Source organism: Diabrotica undecimpunctata, chromosome 7, assembly GCF_040954645.1.
Source record: "Diabrotica undecimpunctata isolate CICGRU chromosome 7, icDiaUnde3, whole genome shotgun sequence".
NCBI lineage: Eukaryota > Metazoa > Arthropoda > Insecta > Coleoptera > Chrysomelidae > Diabrotica > Diabrotica undecimpunctata.
Genome location: NC_092809.1, coordinates 22,104,975 through 22,132,264, shown reverse-complemented (window position 1 = coordinate 22,132,264; position 27,290 = coordinate 22,104,975). Strand labels below are relative to the sequence as shown.

At 33.1% G+C, this 27,290-nt stretch overlaps 1 protein-coding gene across 1 annotated transcript in view; it reads left to right on the top strand.

Moving 5' to 3' along the window:
* LOC140445054 (X-linked interleukin-1 receptor accessory protein-like 2) overlaps nucleotides 1-27,290 on the top strand; it is a 200,336-nt gene that overhangs the window by 149,066 nt on the left and 23,980 nt on the right. The window contains exons 3-4 of the mRNA XM_072536845.1: nucleotides 2,165-2,260; nucleotides 4,929-5,040. Coding sequence (XP_072392946.1) covers nucleotides 2,165-2,260; nucleotides 4,929-5,040 — 208 coding nt within the window. The remainder of the gene's footprint in view (nucleotides 1-2,164; nucleotides 2,261-4,928; nucleotides 5,041-27,290) is intronic.

Here is a 27,290-nt window from a genome sequence, read left to right as displayed (position 1 = left end):
CGGTCACCTTTGATCCCATGTTGAAGGGTTCGTGCTTGTTCTGTTTCATTTGAGCCAGCCTAAGGTGCAAGACGATTTATGTGAACAACTTTTGGTTTACGTTTTGACAACTTCTTAATTCTTGACCTTCCCCATTGTCTTTGCAGTTTAGGAGACAAACCTCGACGACCTTGTGGATTATAACTACTTCAAAGTTTTCATTCTTGCATCAAGAATCATATTGATCTTTCATTCTGTTCATTCTTAACTTTAGGCGGTCGATGTATTCTTTGCTTGCAGCATGTTCTTCAGGGGCATGTAGCCAAATTCCAGGTCGCAGGGCAAACGAACTTCACGACCCAACATCAGCCAGATTGGTGTCTGGCCTGTAGTTTTATTTACGGCCAAGCGGTAGGCCATTATGAATAAATAAATATGCTGGTCCCAATCTCTTTAATGTTTGGATACAACTTTGGACAGGTGTTTACCCATCGTTCGGCTCATCCTCTCGACCATTCCATCTGATTTAGTATGCGGGTCTGTTCTGGTCTGCAGTTCTGGTCTTATTGACACCAATCGATTAACAAACGTCTTGGAACAGTGTTGACTTGAAGTTTCGCCCTTGCTCGGAATGGATCTCTAAGGGAACACCAAATCGACTGAAGAATTTTTTAACAAGTAACAAGTTAACAATCTCTGCAACGGTAGCAACTTCTGTATTTGGTATCGCATAGGCCTCAGTCCATTTTGTAAAATAATCCATGGTTACTAGGATATATTTATTTCTATCGTCCGTTTCTCGAAACGGACCTGCAATGTCAGTTGCTACTCTTTCCATAGGGCTACCAACATTATACTGCTTTATGGGTGTCCTCTCTTTACCAACTGGACGGTTACTGGTTGCACGCAGTTCACATTTCCGGCATCATCTTCTTACATCATCTTTACAGTCACCCAATAGAACCGTTCTCAAACCTTTTTCAGAGTCTTCTTAATACCAAAGTGTCCACCTGATGCACCATCATGCAACTGATACAATACTTATGACACTTTACTTTTAGGTAGAATCAACTGAAGCTTAGATACTTCTTTAATTATTTGAAAGTCCCGTTAAATTTACTTCAATTTTCTTTAAAAATGCTTCTGCTGACTGAAAATGGAATGTCTCTGGGTCATCTCCATTCTTGTTGAGTCGTTCTCTCAGTCATTCTTGAAGGATTTTGTTGGACTCGCTGTAGTCTTCATCCCGTTCTTCTAGTTGTTCACGTAAGTGTTTTACTGATAGTTCTGCAAACCATAGGTTCTGCTATAACCGGAAGCACGCATTCATTGTATAGAAGTTGATAAGAACGGTCTAAAACACACCAAAATAATGAAGCTAATTCTTTCTCAACTCATTACGGATACTGTAATTTATCTTTCCTGTTTATATCTGGATTTATCTTATCGTATCGTTCAGTGACTGTAATGTGTAGTAAACTTTATTTGCCTATTTCCTTCTACTAGAAGTGATCAATTTATTTTACGCTATAACTGTTTCTGAACTTTCAATCATTGATTTTTTCTCCTTTTGAAATTCTTACAAAACACAATATCCTGATTACGCCGTGTATATATGTTTTTGTAATATTACGATGTTCTATAATCTTTTGAAGATTCTGACACTTAAAGAAGCGTCTCTTCCTAAAGACCTTTTGAATACCAGATTAGTTTCTTGCTAGAATTTCTCACTTCATATAAAATCATTCACCACGTCATTTATAGACTCTACCGACTGGGGCTGAAAACAATCAGAAGCTTGGCATTCTTTAAGTGCCTATGTACGAGGATATGGCTTTCTCAGTCTATGTACGAGGATATCCACCATATTTCATTGAAATATTAGGTTAGACTACATAGTATATTTAGGCATATTATATCTTAGATCTAATTTGATATGATTTGTAGCATATGTAACCGATCTGCTTTATCTAAAATATTACTTCTGTTATCAGTTGGTTTTGCTTCTAATATATCATTTATTAGGCCATTAATTAGAAGCAATTTTTTTGTTTATTTATTGCATATATTCTTTAAATATATTAAATTGTATATTCGTGAAAATACGCTAAAACACAGTATTGCCTATTGTCTAGACTATTATTCTCAATTTTTATCATACACTCATTATATCACTTTGTTACAGATAGAGCACCGGATGATCCACAAATCACATACCTTTCTGAAGATACTGTGTTATCTGTAGGAGAAAATCTAAGACTGTTCTGTGAAGCTTTCGTTGGTAAGTTTATTTAAATATCAAAATAATACATGGGTTTCCGGGCTTATGGCTTAGGCAGTAGGTCTGTAATTATTTCTTCTTTCGCGTGACAGAAAAACCCGTGAGTTGTTAAATACATGAAATTCTGAGTCAACTGAGGTTGACTAAAAATATGTGTGTAAAGAAAACAAATATACCGATAATATCGGTATATTTGTTTTCTTCATATAGTCATATAGAATCGATTACCCACAAGTTTTTAATAACAGGTCACAAACAAAACGCTGGTGACAACATCCACTCATTAATAGAGCGACAAAAGAAAAGAGTGCTGAAGAGCGGCCCAATTTATGTTCCTACTGAATGGGCAACTGTAGTGAAATGTAGCAAAAAAAGTGGTTCACCCTACATAGTTCGAGAAATGGAAACAAAGGACTTCATTGATTTTAAACATGTTTCCTTTCTGTTGGGAAACAATTATAAAATTGATCAAAATAAAGAAAATGTGAAGTGGACAGATATAAAAATTCTGCAATGTAGAAAAGATAGTCCGCACATAATTTTCTTTAAGTACAACTATGATGACGAACTATGGAATTCTTTTAATCTAAAAAAATCATCGCGGACTACACATAATATACGAGAAGTGCTACTTAAACCTGCCTACAAAGAACTGCCAAAAATTCAAATGGCCAAAAAGAAAGATTTGGTATACTTATGCCATTCGAGTATGGTACCAGAAGCTTACCATAGTTTTTATGAAAATATTTTGGCCCAAGATGATCAAGAAGAGGACAACAACTAACAGAAAATATGTCTACACTTTTTACAATTTTCTCCATGCAAAAGTTTTGTAACTTTAAAATTCTAATACTAAATGTGTAGTGATTAACAATTTTCTCCGTGCAAAAGTGTTGTAACTTTGAAATTCCTAATTTTTTTAGCATTAATATTATTTTATTTAAATTTTTATTTTTCGTTAATGTAATATAGGCTAAAAAGCATGCAAAATAATAATTAAATGTTAATTTTTCTTCAAACTTGTGTCTTATTTCACCGATATTAGCACGAAAATAAACAAAATCGTCTTTATCTCGAAACTTACTTATTCTGACTTACTGCAGTCTTGCACTGAGGGTGCGATATGTCTGAAAAGGAGGGTTTTTGAACAATATGTGCTCCCAATATTGACTTTAAGACCAATAATGACATATGCCTCAGAAACAAGACCCGACACAGCCACAACACAAAGGCTACTGGAAACGGCAGAGATGAGCGTACTGAGAAGAATTACAGGAAATACACTGAGAGATCGAAAGAAAAGTGAAGACATTAGAAGAAAATGTAACGTGCAGTGTATAAATGAATGGACACAAAATAGAAAAAAAGAATGGTATAACAACATAAGCAGAATTGGGGAGACCCGTGTCGACTTCTGATGCAGAAACACTTACTAATGAAAGTATGCAAAAGTAATGAAAGTTGGGATTGCAGATGCTGTGAAATGGATAGCACATATGAAGTGTACCGTACCGGACATGTCGCGAGAATAAATGACACTATGATAATTAATTTGATATTCTACTAAGCATCTATATTTAATGCAAATAATAGTATATTACTTTATGAGGTGGAGAAGCAGAAGGACTTTTCTTGACGCGCCCGATATTACGCGCCGAACGAAGTGAGGCGCGTAATAGGGGGCAAGTCAAGAAAAGTCGCTTCTTTGCCAAATAAAGTATACTATTTTTTCTTCAAAGGTAGCAATTTTCAACCGTAAATAGTACAATTCATACGCTATTTTTACTCGAAATTAACTGTGACAACTATCAAAGTCGTCTAGATGTTAGAAATTAAAATAATTAAGTCGTCGGTGGGATTTGCGTCTCCCTGGTTACAGTTGTTTCACAGTTGTTTGCAATTATTAAAGACAGCTTATCGTTGTTGCAACCTCAAGCGCAAATTTAGTGCGAAAATGGAAAACCTAAACGAAATTGAGTCCGCGGCTAATGCTGCAGTAGCACGTTTGGGGCCCTCCAAGTCCGATAAGAACGATAATGCTCAAAAAATTTTAAACCCTCATGATTCGCCAACATCGGGAATGATTGCTGAAAATTGTTCTCGACCATCAGTATCATCAACAATTACCAATGCGTATCAAGAGTCGGGAACATTTTTGCACGGTTTCAATTTTGAAAATGCCTCATTAACTAATTGTACTTTTAATATTACTATAAATAAAAATGATGTTTAATTGTTGTTAATGACATTTGTATTGTTGCTTTGTGACATGTTTCATATTGTTGCCATGACAACATTTTTCCCACCGCCGTAAAGAAATGGGAAAAAAAACTGCTGCCGGCGGAGACATCAAACTTTGACAGGATCAAGTTAGATAAGTAATATCATCATTATTTGACGTTTGAAGAAAAAATAAGATGGTTCGCTTATGTGATGAGTATTATATTCCGGCCGAACTTTCGTTGTGACAGTGTCGTCCTACTATTGTTTCCATATTTTTTTCTTTTTTTATTTAATTCTTTCCTGAGCTCACTATTTCATCGTTGAAATACAGTGAAGACAATCATCACAATAGTTATGACATGCGGATGGATATAAAATTTCGTTATGTTATTAAACTTTTCTACATAGATAACATTTGAATTATACATTTTTTCTTTTACTGCAGGTCTGGTAGACCTTCCAGATGCACATAGTGAAGTATATTGGAACAAATTGTACCCAAACAGCACTACATATGATGAGTTGCCATCGCACATTAGACATGCACAAACGGAACAGTAAGTTGAGATGAATATTATATATTTTCTATATACAATATGACATTAATTAGTGTTACATCATTCATTATTTTTGGATGTCCTATTGAAATTTCCCAAATTTAGTTTAACAATATTCAATAGTGGCTTAGTACCAGGATTATAAACCAGAGGAACCAGATAGTTCTCCAAGGAGAAGCTATGGATTACAGAAACTCGGTGTCCTACTTGGGAGTTCATTTTAGTAGGTCTCTCAACTGGGACATTGACATCAAAAACACCCTAGACAGAGTAAGAAGCTAGTCTCTTGGGAGTGCTGTTTGAAAAACTCTGATTAAATTTGGGTAATGGTGGTTGCCTAACGACGGTAAGAGACCTGGTGTGTAAATCTCTGAGAGTTTAAAAAATTTTTTAATTAGTAAAATGAATAAGCCTATTAAAAATTTTATGAGATAATATGATAACAGAATGTGATATTCTAACTATTATTATATTGTAGTTTTGATAGTGTTAATATAATATTACCATATTGTGAAGTATGTTAAAATGAATATAAATGGAGTTGAGAAAGAATGAATGAGAGTATTAATATAGGAAAGAGGAAAATGTAAAATGTTGGTTGAGTAATGTACATCAGTAAGAATAAATTGGATAGGTACTATGTTATTGTGAACTGCATGGACAAAGTTAGATAATTAAGTATGTAAATGGAAAACCAGACAAAATGATATGTGTGTGAATATGTATTAGAGAAAGACTGAAATAATAGAGACTATATGTTGAGTTAACTGTGAGGGGATTAGATTGACTTGTGTAGTATAGGTGGTAATGGGGTCCACAGACTGAAAGTCCATACCACATGATGTCATAGATTCAATCTCAAACATTAATTCCACTAATTTAATAACTCACTTGTTGTTTTTTCAATAATAGAGATTTGCAGATTCAAGACAAAAAATATTTATCATTTAAACAAATTTAATTTTAACTAAAGGTTCATTAATAAGATATTAGGCATTATTATAACAATATAAAATTTTATAATTTTTAAAAATTACATTAGTCGCGGAACACACCCATACCTCGTCATGTTTAGCTGTCTTCTTAAATTATATTCCTATCACCTCAGCCAGTTGGTCTGTGTCGTTTTAACTGACAAGAACCACGTGGTAAAAACCAAGCAGGGAGACATGTAGCTCCTCAAGTATTAAATTTTATCCAATGTCATCGACCTAGAGTCACCATATAATTTAATTTTGGAAAGATCTTCTTTTTTCTTCCTACTTTATAAATAGGCTTAATGCCTGTTTTACTTCGGTTTTTAGCCTCAATTGACGTTGTCTGACCATCTTTTCCTCGGTCGTCCCAATGATCTTCTTCCATTTGGCGATTTGTCTCTTGCTATTCGTCATATATATGGATGTCATAGCCACAAATTCATTGTTAGCTTCAATTACATAAGGTTCTGAAGATGATCTGATTAGATCGAAAACCTTATGCTACTGTATAAATTTTGACGACACTTGTAAAAGTTTTAACTACTTATATGTTTTTATATACCTAAATACAATGGTGAAGTGTTTTAACTTCTGTATGTTTTTTTATAGTTTATTTTTATGAACGAGAGAGTAATTAGCATAATTTTAACTGGTAGCTCCGACCACTCCGTGGGGGTGCTCAAGATTAATTGAAAAATTACTTTGAATAATTGTAAAAAATAAATGAATTATTTCAGTGTTATAAAGTGTTATGTGTATGTAAACAAAAGTGACCTCTTTTATCACACACTATATTAGAACTGACTGGCCTACATTAAAAAGGGTTTTAAAAAATTCACATTTTTTTTAATTTTTAAAAATTACAAAAGAGAAAAAGAGTTTTTAAAACCGTCTAAGGTATGTTAAATAGATGAATAAAAATATTAATATAAAACTTACAGCTACTTGTTACAAATCCAAATCAGATTCAGAAGATGAACTTTTAGAACTAAGATTTATAATAACTGGCTCGATCATTTTATCAGTAATATTGTCCAGCTTCCACATTTTTTCCTCTTCTTTAATAGTGTGATTTACTGCCTTTTCCCAGTTTTCAGGTTTTACATTATTTACGGCCTCCAAAAACAACTGTTTAACATCATGAATTTTAAAAGTGGTATTTTTTCTTGAAACTTCACTCTTTATCTGTGCCCATACCAGTTCAATCGGGTTTAATTCACAATGATATGGTGGGGATCTAAGTACTGTCATTCCACGATTTTTGGCAATTTCATCAATTTCGTATTTTTTAAATTTTTCTTTATGAAGGGCACACAACGAATAAAGTTCCTTTCTTATAGATCCGGGATGGTACGTAATATTTTTTGAACTCAGCCAATTCTGCAAGTCTTTTTTTAACCACTTGGTTGTGGGCAGTCCTTCTATAAGTCTGGAGTGATAACTTGCATTATCCATTACTATTACATAGTTCTTAGAAGAAGATCTATCATTTGTTCGAACCATTCTTGAAAGACATCAGCGTTCATGTCTTCATGGTAGTCACCGGTACGAGTTGATTCAAAAGTTAATAAACCACCTTCAACAAAACCGTCTGAACTGCCAATGTGTACTATTATCAGCCTGCGTCCCTTTCCTGATGGTGGGTTTAAACCAGTAGATAAGTTATTTACAAAAGCGTGCCTTTGACTTGTAACAGTTTCATCCTGCCAAAATTTATTTGGTGTATTACCCTCGTTGATCCATGTTTCATCAAGATAAAATATTTTTCTTTTTTGGTTTCTCATTTCCTTTATGATTCTTAGAAAATGTCTTCTCCATATGACAATATCGCTTCTTTCTAATAAAATAGACTTTCTGGGATTCTTTTTCCAGCGGAAGCCTATTTCTTTTAAAAGTTTCCATAACGTACTTCGACTCATTTCTGGGTAATTCTTATGATCTCGAACTGAGACAAGAACTTTATCCAATGTTGGAAATTCTTGTCTAAAGAAGAATTCATGCACTTTCCGTCGAAGTCCTTCTTTAAAATGATATTCTATTTGAAATTTTGGTTTCCCTGGAGCATTACGTGGCATTTGAAAACTACCACATTTCTCTTCTTTAATAACTCTGTAAATCGTAGATTTCCCAACACCAAGTGTACTGCTAACTAACTCAACGGTCTCATCAACACTTTCACATAAACGTTTGTCTGTAAATGATTTAAAACAATTAAATATTAATGTTTTTTTCATTAACTGTTAGAGGACCAATTTTTCGGTGTTTACACGGCACTTCCAAATTTTCCATAACACTAGTATACACAATAAACTGCACCTTGCAACTGAAGTACCTACTTTTAGTGAACTGTTAAGAATTTTGAATACGCCACTTGGACCTTCCTATATACAAAATGGAAAAACCCACTATCACATTTTCTGTGGAATAAGTTTAGAAGGTAAATATCTTGTCAATTACTGTCGTAGATTCCTGGAATTAAAGAATTAAATGTTTGATTGTTGAAACCCTTACTTCGTGGAATGCACTCATTTCAGATAAAATAAAACGTTTTATTTTATCTAAAGAATTAAACTTTATTTTGCAAATAGGCAAAGAATTAAACTTTATTTTGCAAATAGATAAAATAAAACGTTTTATTTTATCTAAAGAATTAAACTTTATTTTGCAAATAGGTAGGTACTTATTAAACTTTTATTGGTTATATATAACCAATAAAATAAACATCTTACATTTCTTGCAAATTCATTAGTACCTGTTAACCTCCATCACTCCGACACTGGCAACCTTATTTAGGGATTAGTAACCCTCACAACTATTGTATTCTATTCTGCTCCAACCTTTATACCTGGTGGTCATACTCAATTTAAAATTGTTTTCCTATATACTTCTGTAAACTTGTTGACAAATATCTGTTTTTCATTGAGTCACCCGTATCAACAGTTTAGGGATTTGCATACATAATTTATTGTTTTATTACTCTCTCATACATAAAAATACACTATAAACGATGATATACAGCCAACTACTGGGATTTTCCCATTAATTTTTATTGTTGGAATACATTCACTTTGAATATTTATAAGCTGCAGTAATTGTTATTAAAATTGCATGTTTTTGACTTTTTTACTTCGAGTCCGGGAATAATTTAAAAAAAAGCCTATTTACAAAAAAGATAATTGGCGGAATTGGCTCCAGACAGAAAAATATAATATTTACGGGTTATATATTTTCGATTTAATAAATTTCATCGAAATGGATTTCCGGACTGGAAATCGAAACGTTGCAAACATGTAATTTTAAATTTAACTAGGTTTTAAATTAAACTCATGCAACATTTATTATTTCCGAGAGAATAAATTCAGTGTAAAATATACTACAAGAAGACTAAAGTTTCGCTTTAGTGAGCTTCGCATTGAGAGAATCATTTCCTTTCGAATTAAACTCAGTTTTGAATTCAACTCAGTGCAATATTTATTATTTCCGAGAGAATAAATGAGTAAAGTACGTAAAGTAAATTGTATCGATATTAAATTTGTAACAAGAAATATGTAAAATAACAGAAAAAGATGAAAATAATTACTGTTTTAATGGGTTTTAATAATAATAAACAATTGAAGTTTAAAATAAGTTTATTGAAGTTTCAATTTCCACTTCGGAAATCGTTCTAAAAAAAAACAAACTTGAATAAATTAAACAAATTTTATTTTTTTTTTTGTTACTTGGTGAACAATTCTTCTAATAATTTAATTTTATCTGACTTATTTATATTGACAATTCAGACATATATTATACATTTTAAAGTAGACTATTTTAAAATGATATTGCCAATATATCTGAGTTGCTGATACAGCTGATCGTACTACAGCTGATCGTTCAATGGAAAATAGACAGCAGAAGGGGTCCAGGGAGGAGAAGACACTCGTGGCTCCAAAACTTGCGGCAATGGTTCGGATTGTCATCTGCTGAACTATTCAGATCTGCTGTAAACAAAGTCAGAATAGCCATAGCCATGTTGATTGCCAACGTTCGGAACGGACAAGGCACATGAAGAAGAAGATCTGAGTTGCGTTCCTGGGACGACTTAATTGTAAGATAGTTTATTCGATTACATGAAATCAACTTTAACTTGAGAGTATCCGTTTGAAAAAATCATAGCATGTGATTCGTCTTTAGGGAACTCGATTCGGGTCTTTATTCGAACCAGGAAAAAACCTCATAATACTGAATTATATTTATAAGTCTAATTTATTAACTTTATTTATTATAAAATTGTTCTAATACTTAGTTTATTAAAGTCTTTATTTAATTTATATAATGTCTTACAATAATTTATTTACGCTATTTACACGATTCTAATTTATGTACTATATTTTCGCGTTACAATTCGAACTCGATACAACTATTCAGACTAACTTGTTTTCAAATAAAAATGTCCTCTATATATATAAAATAGCCGTTATTATGGAGTCTCCTCGAATTAGGACGGCGACCTATGCTGACCCTTCTCGAATAGGATGTAACGCCGGACAGGTTTTTAGCGGATCGGAGAACCTACTAGAAAATACTTGTTAGAATAATGAAATGTTTACAGGTTAAATATGAGTCATATTTATCGTAACAATACTATCCCAACGTGGTAAGTATTTGGTCTTACATTTAGTTTACTCTCAACAAACACCAAACTCTGATTTTATATGTATGTTATTTAAAAAACATAAATGATGTATCCTCGATATGTTACTGACTTACTAACAGTGGTATTTTTCTTTTATTAACTTCCTCTTTTAATATGGGTAACCAGATCCTACTGCATTCTGCCGAGGAACTTGCGACACAATTGGTCTCATTTATCATAATCAGAGCCGCTTCTTTGATTTTTCTCTTTTTACCGTCCGTTTCTTTTAGTACTATATTTGAATCATTCCATTGAACCCTATGTTCATTATCCCATGCGTGTTTACATATTTCAGATCTATCAAATTCTCTATTTTTAATATACGATTGATGTTCACTTATTCTAATATTTAATGGCCTTGATGTTTTACCTAAATAAAACTGATCGCATTCACAAGGTATTTCATAAATACAATTCTTTGTTCTTTCTTGTTCATTGTTAGGTTTAGTTTTAGATAAAATATATCTCAATGTGTTTGTTGTTTCGGATGTTGTTAAAATGTTGAATTTATTTCCTATCCTTTTAAGTTTTTCTGATAATCCTTTTATGTATGGTACTGTTATTTTCCTCGTATTATTCCTTGTGTATGCTGTAAAATTTCGTTATAAGTTGTTCTGTTCTATTCGGTCGATTGTTGAAAATTCTTTATTTATAAACGATAAAGGATAATCATTGTTTAATAAAATAGATGTTAACAAATGTTTCTCCTCTTAGAACGAATTTTCGATAGAACAAGTAATTTTGGTTTTTTCGTATTAAGGATTTAATAATTCACTTTTTAATATTGATGTGATTTGATTTGTAATTTAGGTATCTGTTGGTGTTTTGTTGGTTTTCTGTACACCCGAGTCTCATATCCAGTATCATTCTTAGAGATTGAAACATCCAGGAAAGGAATTGTGTTATTATATTCCTTTTTCATGGTAAATGTTATTGTCTCTTCTTTATCATTTATATCATTTAGTTACACTTTTTTTCTATGCCAATCAATTGTAATGATGTTGTTCAGTTCTCTAGTGAACCTTGTGTCAAGAAAAGGAACAGATTGTTTTCTTGACACAATGTTCACTAGCGAACTGGATAACATCATTACAATTGATTGGTATATAAAAAAAGTAACTCTGGGAGCTGCCTCAACTACCATTCTTACCACAAGTCAAGCATGAAAGTTAATCTAGTGAAACAAATGACCACAAGAGTTTGTAAACTGGTTGACTTTGTTTTTAGAAAGAAGAATCTCAACATCCTTTTCAACCTCCACAAAAATCATCTTTAACACATCCTCTGTTATACTGAACACACAAAAGAACACTCCCCAAAATACAGGGGCTATGAATGTTAGCTCTGATTCCCATTCACTGACTAACAGTATTCCTAAAATTTCTTTTGTATCACTCCCATTTATTAAGAATATCACTCCCAAATTGACCAGAATTTTTGTTCAATACTTACCAAATGTAAAAAATTGCTTATAAAAGCACTCTAGTTGTGGGGTCTTTGTACGTCATTGAAAGACAAAGTACCAAACTCAGATAAAAGTGATGTTGTATACAAACTTAGTTGTTTAGGCTGTGAAGGTTCTTATAAAGGTCACACCCTCCAAAAAGTTTCCAGCCGTTTAACTCTTCACAAGACTGACATTAGGTTACACCCTGATAGATGTTCCCTAGCCACACATGCTAACACAACAGGACACTCTTTCGTTTTTCCGAATGTAAAAATCCTATCCACGGAGAGTAATTATTCAAAAACATTTATTTTTCAAGAGGAAGAAACCATTAATAAAAAGACAGATACCAACAATTTAAGCAACTTATACTCATTAATTATTTAATTTATTATGTTTTGTATTTTGAGAACGATTTCAGAAGTGGAAATCGAAACGTCAAATAAACTTATTTTAAAGTAAAATTGTGGTTAAAGTTATAGTCCGCTGCCTCAAAACATGAATTTATTGAAACTGCTAAGCCTAAAATGAATGTTACCTCCCAAAGAACAATAATTTACAAAGTAACCTCTTCATAAGTGAATAAAACCACCTGGTACTTGTTCAGTGTCTGTGTGCGTAAGTTCGGACGAAGAAAAACTCCCATAATTACCTGTAATTGGTAAGAATTCCGGTACGAAACGGTTGAAATGGCAATCGGCGGTGACAAAAAAACACGATTAAGGAAATAAAACATGGTGTAGACCGGTTGTAAAAGTCAATCGTGAGAACTGCACTCGGGCACACTTACTATTCTATTCAGGGGTGGAGTTGAATATTACCCTTGTCAATTATTTAAAATTATAAACTCTACTTTATTCTTGTTAATATTTGAATGGGAAATCACACCAAAATGGTAAATTATTAAAAATAATGTTGACATTTATTATTGAACACTATTTCATCCCTTCTTTTTATCTTCATTCCTTCTTTTAACTAAAAAATGTAGAAAACTAAAACACAATGAATGAAGTAGAAAAACAGATGATGGAAAGAAATAATATAAAGGAAAATATGTAAAAGTATACTGAGATACGACGAATAATGAAAGAAAAAATAAAAGCAGCTAAGGAAATGTATTTGGTGAAACAATATAAAGAGATAGAAGTGCTAGAAGCAAATTGAATAAAGGAAATATGCATAAAAAATAAAGAGAAGTGACCGGAATGGGTAAAAAAGTCAACAAGGACATATAAAGGACAATAACGAAATATTATTAGTAGATTTACCCAAGAAATTAAGAAGATGGAGTAGAACTTTAGAGAACTGTTCCAAAACGAAAGAGGTGAAATGCAGGAAATATAAGCGTTAAAGTATTTAGAGAGACAAAAGATCACGATAGATAAAATCGAATTTGCTATCAAAAACTAAAGATAATAGAGTAGTAGTATTAGACGAAATACTAATAGAACTGTTAAAACTATTGGAAAAGGAAAACTTAAAATGTTGGCGACTCTTTCAACGTGGTATACGTACGATACGATACCTAATAATATCTCAATAGTAGGCTTTTACAAATATCCCTAACAAGCAAGAAGCAAAAGAATGCTCTGATTGTCGAACACTGAGCCTGATGTGACTGCTTAAAGCAAAAGAGGAAACAAGTAGAGGAAATTAGTGAGACGATGTTCAGACTCGAGAAAAACTATTTTCCATAAATATATTGATTGTCGTGATGTAAACGTTAACTTACACTTATGATTTGTTGACTACGAAAAAGCTTTCGATACAGTACGAAATAAAAAATTAATATCAATACTTATGGATAGGAACATTGACAATATAATATTATAAAGATTATCCAAACGTTATATTGTAACCAGAGTGTCACAGTGAAAATTGATGGATAACAGTCAGCACAAAAGAATATCTGTGGCAGTTAGACAGGAATGTGTTTTATTGCTTCTTTATATCTTCTTCTTTGGGTGCCGTGTCCGTATTCAGACGTTGGTCGTCATCATGTTTACAATTTCCTGAAACCTTTCTCTGTCGGCTGCTGCGCGAAATAATTCTTCTACTGTGGAACCACACCATTGTCTAATATTACGCAGCCATGAAAGTTTCTTTCGACCAATCCATCTCTTTCCTTCCACTTTTCCTTGTATTATAAGGCGAAGTAGATGGTATTTAGGTCCTGTAATTATATGGCCGAAGTATTCTGTTTTTCTCCTCTTTATGGTGTTTATGAGCAGACGTTCTGAATTGATCATTTGAAGAACATCTTCATTGGAAGTGTGCGAAACCCACGATATCTTTAGGATTCGTCTATAGCACCACAATTCGAATGCTTCTAACTTGTTTAGCATTGTGGTTTTTAACGTCCATGTCTCACAACCATACATTAGGATGGACTTGCTTACTTGGATGCTTCTTTATATACGATACGATATATACGATACAGAAATAAAGAGACGAATAGAGATTGCCAGATAAGCATTTATACGAATGAAGCCACTCCTAACGTGCAGAAATATCAATTTGGAAATAAAAGTACGCAGCATTCGATGCTATATATTTTCAATATTATCTATGGAGCTGTGACACATACATTAAAAAAATATAACTAAAAAGAATCAAGGCTTTCTCGAACAAAAATATCATGGACTGATATAATTACAAATAAAGATGTGCAGAGGAGGATAAGAAAGAAATAGAGGATAAGAATCACCACTATACCATCACGAAAACTGGAATATCTGGGCCACATGATGAGGGGACCAAAATATAAAGTATAGAGACTCAAATACAGGGCATGATTCAAGGAAGATCTGTAGACCCAAGGCAATATCCTTTCAACTAAGAATACTGATAATAAGCAAGAAAAAGTTAACAGAAGGTGAACTCTACGTCAACCAAACTCCAGTAGAAAGTGTGACGTACTACAACTACCTGGGCACCATAATCAATGAAGAATTCCTCCTACAATCCTCCTACACTCAGGAGATAAGAGTGCGCATCTGAAACGCTAGATCGGATGAGAGCTTTCTTCAAAAGCCACAACCTTTCTTTTGGTATAAAAGTAAGAATACTGCGATGCTGCGTCTTCTCTGTACTTTATGTTGTTGAATCGTGCATCTTGAAATGTGCTGGAGATTGATACAAAAAAATAAAGAATATCCGAGAGGTACTGACCACCAAATCTCGAAAATTTAGTACTTCGGACACATTATGCGAAATGGATTCAGATATGCCCTCCTACAAGCCATCCTGCAGGGAAAAATATTTGGAAAGTTATGTAGAGGAAGAAAAAGAACATCCTGGGGAAAGAATCTCAGAATCTGGTTCAATGCAACACTATAGGCTACAGCTTTATCGCGCTGTTGCAGATAATATAAAGATTGCCATGACGATCGCTACGAATCATTCGTCACGGATATGCACACCCAGAAGGGAAGTTGACAAAAAACAAATGTCTCATTTTCTACAGCGACTTTTTCGTAGAGTCAACACATTGTTCGTCTTTACTTTTTTACGTATTTAAAGAGAAGAAGGAAAATATGCATACAGACACCTGTGACTCACCCAGGTAGTGTTGGGTTCCTAATACCCTAACGAAGCTGGGCCAGGACAAGATGCCCGAGGGAGTTAGACCTTTGACATTTCGTCCCGTCACCACTCTGAGACGGTCGGCGTCCAACTAAAAACCTCTCCTCTCTCACTCCATAGATCAGGATGGTAGGGCTGGTTAAGGCAAAACATCTCTCCTGATGCCCTGCTATCACCCGATTCCCATTCTTTCTCCCACACATTCATCGGGAAAACCACACCCACACGAACCACCAAAGACTTTCAATCCCCTGCTTTAGCAAGGCTGCCATCTCTCTCGCGTCGTCTGTGTCTTATTCTCTCCTATTTCAGCCTGCGGCAGTCCGAACCCCACCAAGGTGCTACTCGCTCGTTTTAAGATTCTGTTGCGAGTTCCCCCTTCTCTCGTTCTTTTGAAGAGAGCAGCTCCCTGATAAATTTGTGGATCCCTGTCCACCACCACTCATCCCTCATCATTTTCTCCACCATTTCTCTCACGGTAGCTGCTGAAGCAGCCATGACCTGTGAGCATTTGCGTCAGATAATAATCCAGCTGCCTATGCAAACAGTCCACCCACCTTCGAAGGTTCGGGATTGTTGACTTCGTCCACTCCGCCACATCACGTATTGCCTCCCACTCTTGCTGCCTATTAAACCTATTAAACTAATCTCTCGGCCAGTCTCATCTCAGTCATCTCTCAGAAAAACTTTACGAAGGGGTAAGAAATTACGAGAACAAGACTTTCGTACATGTCCATATTTGGAAACTAAAAATAAACTTTTGTTCTTCTTCTAGTTCCATGACCGTTATCGATCGTGTTGGCTATCATATTCGCTATCGTATCTTTATTGACAGCAGCTCTAAATCCTCATGTAGTCGATTTTCTGTACCAATGCCTTAGATTTTTCAGCCATGTTGTTCTTCTTCTACCAGGACCACGTTTACGTTGGATCTTTCCCTGAATGATCAGATGTAAAAGTTAATATTTTTCAGGGTGTCTCATAATGTGACCGAAGTATTCCAGCTTGCGTCTCTTTATCATATTGACCAGTTGTGTTATTTGGTTCAGGCGTCTAAGGACCTCCTCATTTCTAGCTCTGTAGACCCAGCTTATTCGTAGTAGTCGTCTATATAACTATATCTCAAAGGCTTTCAAGGCATTGCCTCACTTATTATCCATGCTTCCACTGAAATATATAGCAGTATGTCATTCGAAAGCAAAGGTCAATGCTAAGATGGTGACTGCAAAGTACGTTTCTCATCTTTACAAAAGTGGCTTGGGCCTGTTCTATACGGCTTTTAATAAATAAAATGGTTTTATGATGGTAATTCTGGACAACAGTGTAGTTTTATTTTCTATGTTTTTTGAGGAAAGACGAATTCCTTTGTTTACCGAACTCAACGTCCTCAAAAAGTTAACGTCTGGACTGGCATTTTAGGAGACCACATAATAGCTCGATTTTTTATTGAGGGCAACTTAAAGAGTAGAGTATACCTCGATTTGTTACAGAATTATGTTCTTCCCGCTATTCTCAAACTTCCTAATGTAAATCTGGAGAATGTTTGGTTTCTTCTAGACGGCTGTTCAGTTCACAACGCTAGAATAATTGGGGATTACTTAAACAATACTTTCCCAACAGGTGGTATTAAGTGGCCTGCGCGATCTCCAGATCTTACCCCATGTACTTTTCTGCAATTAGTAAGCACTAAGGTATCTTCAGCATAATAATACCTTCTGTTATCTCCATTAGGATTGACAGGTATATAGATTTTGATTTATATCTCTGCATGTCTAGATCAGAACTTGTATGTATCGTAGTCGAAGTTTATCGGAGTGGTCTATTATTTTTATAAATTACTGTACAAAACTGAGATATTAGTTAACGATATTTTTAATTTTACTATTTTGAATAGTCCTATATAATGACCGTTGTAACCTTCTGTCATTAAATCTGTGCTACCACACATTTCCAAGTCGAGAATAATTGATAGTAGCATCTTAACAGAAAGAACAAAGATCGTACAAGATATTAATAAAATAAATTTTGTATCCGACACCACTGAAGGTTATAAGAAGTTATCGAGAAAGAAAACGAAGGAAAACTATTTCTGATATATTCTTTTGTAAAATCCACTTGAAAAACTAATAAATCTATATTGGTTTTTTTATTTTCCAGAATTTTACAAAATTCGCACTGTCAGACAAATATGTCAATAGCATAATGTTTTATTACTACCATTTTATCTTTTTATCATTTTGCAGTATTCGAATTCAAGCAATATGATTCCATGAAAACTCAATAAATATACTCATATTATAAATCACGTTTCTCTACCATACATAGAATAGTATTTACATACCTGTAGTTTCCATTTTTCATCCACTTCTTATTGCGAAAATATTTATTAGGTATTAGAAAAACCACTCTGAAAAGTCAAGCATCATATTTTAAATAATAGTTTTTAGAGAAAATTCTATATAATTGAATAAAAAATATTTATTTGAAACTTTGATAATACAAATTGATACAGATAATTACAGAAGAAGTAATAGAAACCTTTAAAACTATATTAAAGGACCAGAAAAATAATCCCTGGCATTATCATCGGTAGTACTTAACATTAACTTACCATTAATGGTTGTTTTTTCAACATTAAGAAACCATTGGAATAACATTCAATTACCTACCGATTTAACGTGGGATAACTTCTCCGAGATGCTGAAAATGGTGTTTGATACTAATTATTTGGTCTTTAATGACAAATGCTACCTTCAAATTTTTGGAAACCCGATGGGGTCATCTATATCTCCAATACTAGTCAATTTTGTACTTGACGATTTAATTTCTAATAGACATCAACTGTTAGATTTTCATATGCCTTTTGTCAAGAGTTATGTGTTTAGCCTTACCTCAGAACAAAGTTCAAACTACCTTAGACATTTTCAATTCCTATAATCCTCACCTACAGTTCACATGTGAACTTGAATTAAATAAAATAGTGTTCCTTTCTTGGACATGCGTGTCCACAGGGATAGTGATCAGGTATTAAGAACCTCCTGGTATAGAAAAGATATGGCCAGTAATCGCTTTTTGAATTACTACTCATGCGATCTCACGAGATTTAAACATAACCTACTCCAATGTCTTAGTTTTAGAGTTCACAGACTGACACATCTTCTTTACAGAATGGATTCCCTTTTTATTTTAAATAATATTTTGTTACAAAACTTATATCCTCTTTGTCTCAATAATAAGTATTTGTTTACTGTTTCATATCAGAGACATACACCAACCTTGGCTGATGTTAGAGAATCAGATGCTTTATTCTTCTTCTTCTACGGCACTACAGCCCAAAATGAGCTTTGGCCTCCTTTATTTTTTGCCTCCACCCTTGTCTGTCTGTGGCTGCTCTTCTCCATACACGGACTCCTAAAAGTGCTTGTGCGTCGCTGCTTACTGTGTCTTCCCAGCGCTTTCTTGGCTTTCCAACTGGTCTCTTTCCCTGCATTCTGGCGTTCAGTGCTCGTTTTGGTAGCCTATCCTCTCCCATTCGTATCACATGTCCAGATGCTTTATTACTTCATTTTATTTTTCCACCAGGTGCTATCTCTCACGATTCTCCCATTACATCTCTTTGTCAAGATTAGAATAAAGAATGTCCATAGGAAAGTTATTCTTCAACACTATGACTCCCTTATCTAAACAATATAAAACTAATGTAGTTTATAGAGTCCCTTGTCAGGATTGTGAATTGTCTTACATTGGAGAAACTGATCGTCCCTTAAGAGGACGCCTTATTTCTCACCGAAGTGATATCAGTTGCTCAAAAGTCTTCCTGTTCAAAAAAACCCCTGTTTTCCCTCTGGTTCCTGGGAATTTGCTTTGTGAGTTAGTTGCCCCCTTTGTCCGCTCCACTTCCCATTATTTCATAATTGATAGGGTGAATAACACTTGAGATCAGTCTGTCTTTAGCGGCCAGATTGGTTTTCTTTATCTCAACTGTCATTTGTCTTGGGACAGTGACCTTATATTGCCTAGTTTTCTGTTTGAAATTTTATTTTCTTATTAGAATGCTTTTGAAATTGAGAATAGTCTCATTTCCTCATGCCAGAACATATAAAACCTTTTTGTTGTTTGGATGAGTACAGTACCTAAATTGATGAATTGTTTTTCACTTCATATAGGTGTGTCAAAGTCTTTAACTTGTAAATTTTCTAGTGATTTTACGTAATCACTAATATCATAATTTTTTTTCTTTTAGTTAAATTGAAAACTAACACATTAGTTTTCAATTTAACTTTAAAATAGATACGTGCTTCGTGTGTCGGTATCATTACTTGTGTTTAAATCTTCAAATAATTGCCAGGCAGCTTATTTCCAAATTTTATTTAGCATTTAAGGCTATTTTTATACTACAACTATACTTGTTTAAATCTGTATATACATGGACTAAGTAAGTTATTGTAATCCTGCCAATACGATTACACTATATGAATTTTTGATTTTATGACCAATTCTTTGTAACACTGGTAGCTGTAATATCTATGGCTGTAATTACCATCGATATTGTATTACTGCTCATGTAAGTCGCATTTTACATTACTATCTCTTCTAAAAGTGTGTTACTTTTGCAGATTTGGACTGATAGGACTGTAGGCATACACACAATTCTTCTTAGGACAGGCGGCTTCTAACCGCACCAGATTTACCAATAACCAATCTGTGATGCTCTTAGATGTTCTACTGAACCTCCCTCGTGTTTTAGGGCTTGCAATTGTTCCCCATGAACGAGGGATTACCAGTAAATGCGAGTCATAAACTTGCATTGATTACGTCCCTGCCCTTTGTATACACCGCCCGTTGCTATTACCGATTGATTATCGCTGTCTTATATATTATTATCTTAGCCCTTATATGTTTTTACTTCCTAATAGCTTCTTTATAGCAAAGATACAACGATCACCATCTACAATTTTTGCTTGAATTTCTTCTTTCATATTTGATTCCTTGGTGAATGTCGCTCCTATGTATTGAAAGCTTTCTACTTCTTTGAATTAATATATGTTTCCTTCTGTGATTATTGTCAGGTGTCCTTGCATGTATTCTCGTTCTGTCCGTTCCATATATTTGGTCTTTTCTTCGTTTATGTATATCCCTTTATTTCTCTCTGTCGCTTCTAGTCTTTTTAGTACTTCTTTTAATTCTTGTTTACTTCTGGCTATCAGTACTATATCATCAACAAATGCTAGGTATTGGTGCTTTCATTAGTATACAAGTCCTGTCCTGTTAATTCCGGCTTCTTTGACAATTTCAAGAAAGATACTGAACAACAGTGATGACAGTAGGTCCCCTTGTCGCACGCGCTCACTTACTTTAACTTATCTGTTTCTTTTCCATTTATTTTAACCCTATTCTCTGTTTTCCTAAGTATCACTTTTATTATTCGTAAGTCTGAAGAGACAGCTTCTTAAATGAAATGCTGTATAAATGGAGACATACCAAAACAGCATTTAATGAGAGAATACAACAATTAGACTCACATATGCATATAAAAAAATAGTAGAAAATACCCAGAATATTGGAGAATACTACCAAAAAATATTTATATTGGATGCGAAAAATCAAATAGAGATTTAAAGGAATAAAGAAAAAAATCAGAAAGTATGTAAACGTGGAGGTAAATATTTGACTTTGACCATGGGACTTTCGAGATTCGCTAAGCTAACATATTATTTACTAAATATTTGAAAAACACTTTAAATGTGCGGATTAATTTTAAAATGCTTATTAAAATAAGTTAAATATATACTTATCGATCTTCAGTCTGTGGATATATTGTTATAGTATTTATAAAGTCAGTTGAAACATTTCACTCCGACGAGATTTATAAGGGCAGTTCAATATTACATTTACCGGTAATCAAGTTGAAGTATAAATAACACGCGTCAATGTTTCAAACGTATTTGAACAATCCCCGTACTTCATAGGAAAGAGATAGAAGAAAGAGAGAATGAAAGATACATCCCATCAAATAAATATTGGACAATGATATGTTATTCAAAATCACCAATATTTAACGGACTACTTGGAAGTTCGGTTCCAGCCGGCGGCGACGGTGTGCAGATAAGAAACGCTGTTGATTCATGCCAGTGCTGTACACTACTAAAATGTTTATTATTTTACGAAGCATGATAACTGTTTTAAATCAGTATACTGTCAATATGGCCTATTGCCATTATATATAAATTATTTTTGTTGCTATATATGACATGTTACAAACTTTTTTATACACTTATGTACTTTACAACAGTTTTAAGTAAATTAAAATTGTCCTTATTCTGTTCTTCATTAATCTATATTTGAATATAAAAATAAATGATGCGCCCATGTCTGGTAATATGATATTATTCTTTTAATGTTTGTCCGCAACCAGTTTTTTGGGTGTTTCAACTGACTTTATAAATACTATACGAAATATTATTATTTTGTAATTCATCAGTGGATTAAAATCCTATAAAGTTTGTACTCACCTTAGGTGAGAATTCTTCACGAGTGCGTTACTGTATTGTTGATCCTCTACTTTTTATTGGGTGTCGCCATCGTCTTTGTCTCATTTTGTAGGTTGTTTTCCTTTGTAAACATTTATTTGTTCCTTGGTGGCTCTTTGGATGGTAATTATAATGAGTGCAGCTACTTATACACGGTGGATTTGAGAAGGATGTGAAAGTGACTTGCGGTGACATTTTATGTTTATTTGCGGTATGAATTTAGTACCGGTTGTGCGGTATTTAACAAGTAAAAGTATTATTTATATAATTTTAATGCATTCGGTTCCAAGAACATTGTAGTAAAAATGAAAATAGTTGACATAGTTGATAAATATGTAGATTCAAATGTAGACACAACATAAATCGATCTTACAGTCCTGTCATACATCTGCTATTAGCCCAGTCTGGTTAAAAAAAAAGTGGAAAAATGTTTCGCAGATATCTGAAGCTTTTAAGACATAGGTGGGAGATACTAGATAATGAATAGATGAAAAGATACTCCTAGTTTTACCTTGCGTTTTTTTTAAGCAATAATTTATGGTCAGAATTTGATTTTTTGTCTATAAATTTTTTCCCTTATATTTTAAGCAAACAATATTTATGTCATTTTTTTATGTCAAGAATATCTTTATTTTCCCGTTTTTTTAATTAAAATTGATAAATAATTTACAGAGATATTTGCAAAAAAGCAGTTTTTTTGCACTAATTTATAAATTTTATTAATTTTTTTATTAACAAAATAAAATGGTATTAATACATTTAAACATCAAGGAATTACCATCTTTTAGATTTGTGCGAAATTTCCCCCCGATCACTCAAATATTTTATAAGTTATTTAATTTGTTTATCCCTGAGGCTAATTATTTAAACTATTGAGCTTGCCCTATGCATGATGCTAGACACATTCAGCAAATTTCATAGGATTCTTTAAGACTTAGGCTATCTCAGAAGTTAAATGAATATTGAGTTTTCATCGAAATTATTTACAAAATAAACGTTTGAAAAAGGGGTATGTTTTGTACTTATAAACAATTGTAATAACTTCTATATTTTTCAAGCTACAGACTTGTACGTACAACCATTGGATAGCTGGTAAAAAAGCTCACATTAAAAAATAAAAAACCTTCTATGACCAATATAAACGAAGTTAGTGACTATTTTTAAAAAAATCATATCTCCATTGTTTATAAACATTAAGAAGTAAAATTTGCACAAATTTTGAATGAAAATCTAAACTTTATATTGAAACTTATAGCTATAAAATTTATCTAATTTTTCAAAACGACGGTACTTTCGAAAGATCGACATAGGAAAGTGGAGAGGATATCTGTTTCAGCTCCGTTTTTTTTTCGGCATCGGAACTTCAGATTGCAACACGTAGGAAAAATTTACATTATCTCGGCTTCCTTTGCAGCTGCAAGCCTCTTTTTTTTATTCCGGTGTAGCTCGTCGAAATATGAATAACTACATAATTTTCACTGGCTGGAAAATATGGGAAAACTCGGAAAAATTGAGTCCATTTGAAATTCACCATAAATACTTACTTTTTTTAATTTGCTCGAATAGTCTGTCGCAGTATTAATAATGATGACATAATTTTCACCCCCCATAAATCTCGGAAAATCCCGGAAAATCAACATATGTTTTTTCATTTTATATCAATGATGTAATAATACTTATATATTTTATAAATTAAATTTCAGGTAATTTTTTACACATTATAATATTATATTCGTTATATTAATTATAATTGTTTGTATTTTTATAATTAACAATATTGATTTTTATTCTATTTTTCTTACAAATATGATATACAATATTAATCTAATCGCCTTACTGCTTTGATAAAATAAGTCGATTTTTTCATCACTTGCCTTATAAATTTTACAATGTTTATTGAACTTTACTTTTTTTATTTTCTTTACATACATTGGTTTAAAAGTTAAAATTTGGTTCATTTATTCGACTTCACTGTCAGGTCTGAACCTTTTTGTTGCAGGTTGTTTGTCTTCACTTATTAAGTCAGTCTTTCCATACATTAACATATTAATGGGCGATCTTAATGCCAAGGTGGGTCAAGGTAAGGTAGGAGAACAAGTAGGAAAATATGGGCTTGGAAACAGAAATGACAAAGGAGATCGATTGATTCAATTTTGCCAAAGTGACTTCGTAATAACAAATACCTTTTTCAAATTACCTCCTCGACGAATATATACATGGACATCTCCACAACATACCAAAGAAAAAATAGTGAGAAATCAAATAGACTACATTATGATAGCAAGGAGGTATCATAATGCTGTTAAATGTACTAAGACATACCCAGGAGCTGATATAGGCTCAGATCATAACCCGGTAGTTACTGTGATAGAGGCGAGACCAAAAAAGATTAGAAGACCACACAGAAAGGCACTAGATTTAAATAAACTTAGAAACAAAAATATACGACAAGAAACAGGAGAAGAAATAAATGAAAACCTCCGTTCAGTGCAGCAACAAATTAACGATACAAACAACGTTAACCAAAAATTAAAGTACATAAATACAGCTATACAAACAGCAGGAAAGAAACATCTTACAAAAACAACAACAAAGAATAAGAGGTGGATGACACAAGATATGACTAGACTTGATGGAACAAAGAAGAAAGATGAAGAATTACCCAGACAAATACAAAGAAATAAATAAACACATAAAAAAGAGAATAAAAGAAGCCAAAGAGGAGTGGATTAAAGAACAATGTAAAGAAATGGAAACCTATGAGAAAAAGTACGATGCGTTCAATATGCACAATAAAGTAAAAAAAATAACAGGAAGCATAAATAAATGCCAAATAGGTAAACTTAAAGACAAAGATGGAAATCTTATTGTATATCTAGAGAATAAAATACGAAGATGGACAGAATACCTGAATGAATTATTTGAAGACGATAGAAACAACTTAACTCAGATAATCAATGCAACTGGGCCAGACATATTAAAAGAAGAAGTAGAACACGCAATAAGAAACGCTAAAAATGGAAAAGCAAATGGATCTGATGAAATTCCTACAGAACTGTTGAAGCTTTTAAATGATAAATCCGTAACCATAATGTTAAATTTTGCAGCGAGGAGCTAAAACAGTTTCCCCTCCACTTTCCTATGTCGATCTTTCGAAAGTAACTTCGTTTCGAAAGGTTTTAAGTTTCGAAAAATTTGATGAATTTTATAGCTATAAAATTCAATATAAAGGTTAGATTTTCATTCAAAATTTTTGCAAATTCTACTTCTTAATGTTTATAAACAATGGATATATATAATTAACAAAAAAATTGTCGCTAACTTCCTTCCTATTGTTCATAGAAGGTTTATTTTTTTGTGAAATGTGAGTTTTTTTACCAGCTATCTAATGGTTGTACGTACAAGTCTGTAGCTTGAAAAATATAGAAGTTATTACAATTGTTTATAAGTAAAAAACATACCCCTTTTTCAAACGTTTATTTTGTAAATAATTTCGATGAAAACTCAATATTCATTTAACTTCTGAGATAGTATAAGTCTTAAAGAATCCTATAAAATTTGTTAAATGTGTCTAGCATCATTCATAGGGCAAGACCAATGGTTTAAATAATTAGTCCCAGGGATAAACAAATTGAATAACTTTTAAACTGTTCGACCGATCAGGGGGAAATTTCGCACAAATTTAAAGGACTGTAACTCCTTAATGTTGAAATATATTAATAACATTTTATTTTGTTAATAAAAAAATTAATTAAATTTATACATTAGTGCAAAAAAACTGCTTTTTTGCAAATATCCCCGTAAATTATTTATCAATTTTAATTAAAAAAACGGGAAAATAAAGATATTCTTGATATAAAAAAATGGTATAAATATTGTTTATTTAAATTATAAGGGAAAAAACTTATGGATAAAAAATCAAATTGTGACCATAAATTATTGTTTAAAAAAAACACAAAGTAAAAATAGGAGTATCTTTTTATCTATTCGTCATCTAGTAACCCCCACCTATGTCTTAAAAGCTTCAGATATCTGCGAAACATTTTGCCGTGAAATCGATGATTTTTATATAACCAGACTGGGCTATATGACCATAGTTGTGTCTCCTATTGTAAAGGCAAGTTTAGTGAAATCACCCTTGCGCAATCGTCCAAGAGCTTTTATTTTTGGTACTTTTGCATCACAGTTCCGTCTAATAAAGAAATAGAGTTTTCCTCAAATTTAAATTTCAGCCCTGACGTAGAGATAGCGCTACTAATAACAAATTACAGTGCATTGAATGACGTTACTTTTGCAATTTTCAAAACAATGCAAATATCTGAATATTTTGTGTTAAGAAAGAGTTGCTTAAAAAATATCTCTGAAGCAAAGAGGAACAACATAATAAGTCTCGTTTCTGGCAAATCTTCCAAGCAGATCTTCCAGACTATCTGCAAAAATGAAAGTGTCGTCAGCGTTTCTTTTGTTCATTCCTTCTCCATTTATAAGTATTCCCATGTCAATCAATTTCACTAATTTGCACATTACTTAACAAAAAAAAAATTACTTCCCGGTTATTAAATATACTGAGTGGCAAAAAAAGGTAAACACCTACATATATTTTTGCTTGATTTTTCAACTTACTGCAGAAGCTGGTTCAATGATGTTTGAGATTCCACGGTTTTTTATACATTCAATCACACGCGTGGTCAATATCCTGTTGGGGGTATCTCATTCCAGTCTACTGCAAATTCTTGAATAAGATCGGTTTAAGTCTGAGGATGGTGTTGCAAATTCAAGAGTCTGCGACCTATCATGTCTCAGACACGTTCAATTAGAGACAGATCAGGCAATCGTGGTGGCCGAGGTAAATGGTTCATATAATGTTTATCCATAAAGGTCTAACGATTTTCTGGCAACATGCGGTCTGGCATTGTCTTGCTGAAAAATCGGGTTTTGGTAGTAGTAAGATAAGGCTCCACTACTTCCTGAATATAGCATCAGGCTGTAACATTGCCTGTGATGAAAATTAATGGTGTTTTGGTGGGTCATAGGCA